This window comes from Prosopis cineraria, unplaced genomic scaffold (assembly GCF_029017545.1).
Source record: "Prosopis cineraria cultivar Desert tree isolate PC_DT_omini unplaced genomic scaffold, ASM2901754v1 PC800, whole genome shotgun sequence".
Taxonomy (NCBI): Eukaryota; Viridiplantae; Streptophyta; class Magnoliopsida; order Fabales; family Fabaceae; genus Prosopis; species Prosopis cineraria.
This window is the reverse complement of record NW_026556125.1, coordinates 34,555-41,627: the sequence shown is the minus strand read 5'-3', so window position 1 is coordinate 41,627 and position 7,073 is coordinate 34,555. Positions and strand designations below refer to the sequence as shown.

The 7,073-nt window shown below is 32.2% G+C and overlaps 1 protein-coding gene across 1 annotated transcript; it reads left to right on the top strand.

The window, feature by feature from the left end:
- The first annotated feature begins 433 nt into the window (after positions 1 to 433).
- On the top strand, positions 434 to 4,739 carry LOC129298408 (arogenate dehydratase/prephenate dehydratase 1, chloroplastic-like). The gene is given in 12 exon segments (XM_054936816.1): positions 434 to 449; positions 820 to 887; positions 977 to 1,007; positions 1,010 to 1,068; positions 1,153 to 1,353; positions 1,708 to 1,788; positions 1,877 to 1,972; positions 2,745 to 2,822; positions 2,894 to 2,983; positions 3,073 to 3,140; positions 3,566 to 3,647; positions 4,368 to 4,739. Coding segments are annotated over 12 exon segments (930 nt in total). The 3' UTR covers positions 4,428 to 4,739.
- Positions 4,740 to 7,073: the final 2,334 nt, after the last annotated feature.

The following is a 7,073-nucleotide window of genomic DNA, read 5'->3' as shown; positions in this document are numbered from 1 at the left end:
TAATGCTTTTAAGTTTTAATGTTATTCTTATTTCTTAGTTCATATTATGACGGTATCTAATGGGGCGATGACGGAAGAAAGTCTTGCTAGCAAAGGAGACATAGCGAGTCATTTTCTGAACTTTGCATCAGTTATCTCTCAGCCTTACCTGATTTTTATCTCTATCTAATCCTTTACTCCCGTCCTGAAAATGAAATAGAATAGAGAAACTGATCATGATGTGATTAGTCCTGTTTGTATAGGACATATAAGGAGAGAAGAAACAATGAGATGGTTCAGTACAAATTGCATACTGTAAATGTGCATAGAACATGAATTATTCTTCATGTAATCTAGCGTGTTGCGTATGGAGTCATATCGTGAAGAAATTCAAATGATGGATTCAGAGTGTGCCATCTAAACTCTTGACTCGGTAAGATGGCCCGGATGAAACATGGATTTCAGTGCTGGTATGCACACCACGCTCCTAACCTTAGATATCTTAGATTCCAACTTAGAAACATGTGGTTACTAAGCTAATTATAGTTGGTTCTTCACGTAATGTATGATTTCATGAATGATGATTTGATTCAGCTTGATTTTCAAAATATAATAATCATGTTTTGCTGTTGATGATTTTGGTTATGAGTTGTAGTCTAATTGTTGAAAGGACACCCCAAACCATGCAACTATGCACGCATATGTAGGCGTGTGCACGTAGACAAACAGAATCTTCATATCATAATGAAAGCAACCTACAAGTTTCATGCTACCGATAAGATCTTAAAACATTCCTTTTTGTTCCTTTTTTTATTTCTCATATAAGTTTCTTAATTGCAGAGCCATTAAGTGCAGTTGACTTGTCATCTTCTCCTGGTGATGGGTCAAAAGTACAGGTTGCTTATCAGGTATATGTATACTTCTTATTAATTTCTTTTAAAAATATTTGCATTCATGGCATTAGGGTCATTCTGAATTAGTCAGTTACCTGATACAGGGCCAGCCTGGAGCATATAGTGAGGAAGCAGCCTTAAAAGCTTTCCCAATTGTGAACCTGTGCCATTTGATGAGTTTGAAGCTGTATTCAGGGTTTCAATACATGATTCCTTATATATTCTTTCTTTGCGTCAACTGATTGATGTAAGGGTGATGTGATTGTATTCTTTGATGCAGGCAGTTGAATTGTGGATAGTTGAGAAAGCCATTCTACCCGTTGAAAATTCTGTTCAAGGAAGCATCCACCGTAATTATGATTTGCTTCTTCGTCATACTCTGCACATTGTTGGGGAGGTGCAGTTGCAAGTTGACCACTGCCTCTTAGGATTGCCTGGTGTGCGAAAGGAGGAGCTCAACTATGTCATGAGCCATCCTCAGGTTGGCCTCTGACTCCTAAGTTTGCACCATAAGATGATGCATTGTCTTTCCTGTTCTGATCACAATGAATATTGCCCATGAACACACACCTCCAATGATCCCAGCAACTTTGCCCCACTACAATACATGCAATTATTTCTCAATTAAAATTTCTTATCTGTTTTATCACATAATAATTAAATCTCAGAAGAAAAATACTTGCGCAACTCAACTTGCCTCTTTGAACTGGATCAATGCCAGCTGCTGCACGGATTTCTAGTACACTGATGGCATCATTGAGATGAACATGCCTATTGAAAGAAATATATCTAGCTAAGGTTATTTCAATTTTTAAGACAACAATTTTACATACAGGCTCTTTCTCAATGTGAAGAGATGCTTAATGATTTAGGTGTTACCAGAATTGGTTCACCAGATACTGCTGGTGCTGCTAAGGTATAGTAATATTTTCTTTGGTCCGGTGAAAGAAAAGATTGTTATATTGTAGCATGGTATGCCCTAACAATTTGGAAGTTATGCACAGAAAGTGTCCTTAGATGGTCTAAGAGATACTGGAGCTATTGCAAGTTCCAGAGCAGCAAAGTTTTATGGCCTTGACGTTCTTGATGAAAGAATCCAGGTACGACGTTCATTTCTAGCTTTGAAAATCTGAGTTTCAACAAAATGTGATCTTAGCTTATGCTGTTTTTCTTCTTGCAATACGCTTGATTTTTTTTTTTTTTGGTTTTGCAATGGAAAGACATATATCATTGCACATGAGATCCACAAATGTCTAAGGGTGATGTTCCTCATCCTCTCTCTTTCCAGCACCCCAGGCATAGGATTGGAAGATTAGCTATTATTTTCTAAATGTTTATGGAGATCTTTTAAATTGGATTTGATCATCATTATCGAATCTGGGAATATAGTTATGGACTATGTTAAGTATATGGTTTTAATGCAACTAACTACCATTAATGTTTTCTGATGCTTTGCTGATTTAAGACTGGAAATGAGCCCTATATCTTACTTGTGTAGATCAATCATGCTTTTGACTTTTTTCTCTTTCAAAATAATTTTCAGAACCGTCTTTGTATGAAAGTGATATTCTTGCACTTTATCATACTATGGAAGTTCGTTAATGAAACAGGGATCTAAGTATCTAACACATCCATTTTTTTAAAATATATTTTTCTACAGAAACAACGTTGGTCATTTATCATTTACTGAGGAATATGTTGAGCTTATCAAACTTCTTACATCCTCATTTATCATTTACTGAGGAATATGTTGAGCTTATCAAACTTCTTACATCCCATTCTTTCTATCTTTTTTCAGCATTTACTAATAACATATTAGTAGTTGCTGGTATGTTAGAATGGAGTTGAGCTGATTTATTTTCATCTTGTTAGGATAATGATGAGAATATCACTCGTTTCTTGATTCTTGCAAGGGAGCCAATAATTCCAGGAACTGACAGGCTCTATAAGGTATATCAAATTTAGTTCTTCATTTCTATATTTATTTGAATGTTCTGACAAATTCATGACATTTCTCCCAGACTAGCATTGTTTTCAGTCTTGAAGAAGGTCCTGGTTTACTTTTTAAAGCCCTGGCAGTGTTTTCTCTGAGGAACATTAGTTTGGCAAAGGTGAGGAATAATGAAGATCTTCATTTAGATGTGGAATTTTAAGGTACTCATTTATTATGATTTCTTTTTTTTTTTTTATGTGATTTCAGATAGATAGTCGTCCGCTGAAACAATGTCCAATAAGGATTGTTGATGACTCTAATGAAGGAAGTTACAAGTGAGTATGGATTCTCCCCCGTTTGTGAGATCTGCAATCATAGAACTCAGTATTTAAATCATTCAAGTTTAGATGGATATTGACTGTCATGCATATTTGATCCGGTCAACATACGTGTAGATGAAATGAAAATATGGACATGAGAGCTAACTCGAAGGTGTTAAAAGAGTAATGGGTGGGATGTGAAAGAATTTATTGTGTATAGATGATTAAATAACTTGAAGTTGTATAAATTGCTAGTTCATCAATTATAACATCTGTTTATCATGAAAAAGTTGATTTTCACCACTTCCTTTCATGATACCACAGAAAAAGCCGAGGGACAGGGCTTTGGTGTTATTTCATGAGTGGGATGAAATGACTCTGGTATTCTAAATGAAAGTTTGTTGTGAAAATTATGATTTTGACTCAAGTTCTGGTGGCAGGTATTTTGACTACCTCTTCTACATTGACTTTGAAGCTTCCATGGCGGAGCCTCGTGCGCAATGTGCTTTAGGACATTTGCAGGTAAGCCAATCATATTTCATGGACTCAAGTTCAATACTTTCGTTTAATTCAATATTTCTCTCATCACTCTTGTCTACGATTTTCTTAGCCTGACATTTATGGTTATCAACGGAATTGATTTTCTCTAATTTTTCATATTGTAACTGTCAGTAACAATCAATGACAGTTTATTTTCTCATTATTCATGCCTGAAACATCAGTTCGAACTCTTAACACTATATCATCTTAGGTAAAACTGGTTTATCCTTCAAATAACAGTGGAGAGCAAATATATAAAATTGCTGTCATCCCATTCCCATGTTGTGGTGTTTCCTTTCCAATACAGCTTTTCAGTGGAATTGTGGATCGACAAATTGCAGGAATGTTTATGGATTTAGATCCTCTGAAGTCACTAGCTTTATTAATTAGTTCTGCTTCTGCTTTATCTGAAACTATTCCTAAGAAAGCAGCCTCACATATAGACAAAATTAGCTTTGACAAAATTAGACTCTGGCTTGCAAGTCATTTCATGTTACATTCATAAAATCCTATGTTTCATATATTATATCCAAGGACACCCATTCATGTCCTCAACATGGTATTGCCAGAGGTATAGTTATGATATTGCTTGGAGAACAAGCAACGATATTGGTATCTCATGTGGTGGCTCTAGCCATCATTAGTCAAATGAAATTACTACCTTACATTGTCAAGGCAGTTAAGGTTTGTTTTCGGTTTCAGGAATATGCCCGGTTTCTTCGTGTTCTTGGTTGTTATCCTATTCACACAGGCCAAAGTTAAACACCTTAAATAGGGGGAATCTGTCAGCTTTTAATGCTGGAGCTGTGTACAGTTTACTGAAGTTAATATAAAAACAAGAGGGAAGAGGGAAAAAAAAAAAACAAAAACATCCTATGAAAGCATTCTTGGCATCTCCTAAGGAGGCATTCTGGAATGTAATATCATGTAGTCTTAAGTTTTTACTGTGCTGTAAATCCCAGCAAAGGGATTGGTTATTACCAAAAAGTATATCTGATAGAAAGATTTTCCTTTTGTTATGATATATGAACAATATGGTTTAACCATAGAAGTTTATCACCTTCAAACAGCAAAGTTTCTGGGCTTTTAGCTCTCTCTCTCTCTCTCTCTCTCTCTATATATATATATATATATATATATAGATGCTTCCTTTTTTGTGTGTTCACTTTTCTTACAGAAGAAGCAAGCAACTTTGTTGCTTTGATTTTAAATCACATACCTCTTTCTCTTTGTGGCCAAGTATATACTTTAATAATTCAAGATGCTATTAATCTTTGATTGGTCATCAATCATAAACAGTAAATACCAAATCATGCAACCCTTCATGTTGATTAAAATGAGAAAATATACATACTTGATTGGTTACACTTCTTATTTAGAATATCACCTTTTACACTTTATTATGATCAATGTGCTGTGCATCCATAATTTTTGAAATGAACACACTTTATGTGAATACCCCTTAAATCCGTAATGATGCACACAACACACGTACATACATACGTATTAGAGTCAAAGCATCAAACTTCACCGTTTAAGTGTTGATATGAAATTATTTAAAAATGAGGTGATCATTGTTAAAAACAAATAGTATGAAAACTCTCAACTTTGATTTCATTAAACAGAACCCCATAAATTCTATCATCACTAAGATGGAATTCGCTTATAACATCACTTTAATTAAAATGTTTTACATTTATTAAAAGATATACTTAAAAACTAAAATATGCGCGCACGCGCACAAACTATTTTATAAGATTAAATAATTAGTTTGTTTTTAAACTATAAGTCTAGAAGCATCTAAATTTTAAATTTATTTTTAATGCAATGTTTCCTTTCAAAATTTCAAAACAGTGTAATATAATTTTTATCGTTAATAAATGTTAACTTTGATCATTATTGAATCAGAAAATTATAGAAAATGATATCAAAAATTGCGGAAAAAGACCAACAAAACTTTCTTAGTCTTTTTCTGTGATTTTTGGGTCCTTATCTATAATTTTTAGACTATTTTCTATAATTTATTAGCCATTTTGTAATTTTTGATATTATTTTTATATAATTTTCTAGTCAGCCGAGAATAAAAGTTAATTTTTATTAATGATAGAAGTGACATATATCATTTTTAAATATTAAAAAAAAATTGTACTAAAAATGAGATAGAATTTAAGAGTAAAACTACCTTTTAAACCTATATTATATATAGAATAGATATGTGTATATGACATATAGTTACATTCTTTTGTTTTTTTCTGCTAGCACATTCTTTATGAGTGTGTATATACACAGAGACACACATATTTGAAGCCTTGGTTGATGTGGGGTGTGCGTGGTGGGGTTGTCATGAAAAAGGAAGGTGATGGTGATCCACAACTTTGTGAGTAGTACAGAGTGGTCCCATAACTAGCAGCATTTCAAGGAAATGCAACAAATGTGCTCTTATTCATCTCCTTGCTTTTGTTTTTTTGTTTTTAGAAATGCAATTCAAAACTGAATGAGGAAAAACATAAATTTATTTTTTTAAGAATAAAGATGTATTTTTATTCTTAAAGTATTTTTTAAAAAACAACCAGTACCCTAACATTTTTTTGAGCAATTTTATCTTTAACTTTATCAAAACAGAGCATTTTTACTCTTTTCATCAAAATTCTAACATTAACATCAAATATTAACCGTTAAAAAATTTGATAGAAAGGGTAAGAATACTCCATTTTAATAACGTTAAGGAAAAAATTGCTCCAATAAAAATACTAAAGTATTGGGTACTTCTCAAAAAATACTTGAAAAACAAAAATGTACCTTTATCCTCTCTTTAAAAAAAACAAAAAAGTCAAGTAATAAATAGAAGATTCATACACCCATGTTGAAGGTGTGGGTCATTAATAATCTTAATATCAATCTCAAAATTTTTAGGATTTACTTGATGAACAAGCCAATTGACTTAAGTATTTTTTTTTTCGCTAAAAATACATTATCAAAACGTGTTTTTATTTTATTTTATTAAGATACTTATTTTCGTTCCCGTATTTTTTTAAATCGCGGAATCTTCTATTCATTTATGTGCTATCCTTTTCAGAGTGTCCTATCAATCTTTTCTTTTTATCAATAAAATTTAAACCAACTAAAATGAATCAATAATTTTTTTATTTTTTAAATATGTGTATACATATATTCTTTAGTGAAATATGCACTCACTTCATTAAAAAATATATGACATTTTCTCTAATGTGAGGTGTTAACATTAAATATAAAGCATTTTGAATCTTTCAATATTGATTGATTAGATTTTTTCAAAAATACTCTAAAGTAGGGAGTATAATTAATAAGATTTTCTATTTAAAAAACTACATTAAATAAGAGTAAGCATAAAAAGAGTATAATTTTAAAAATAATTAACCAACTTATTGT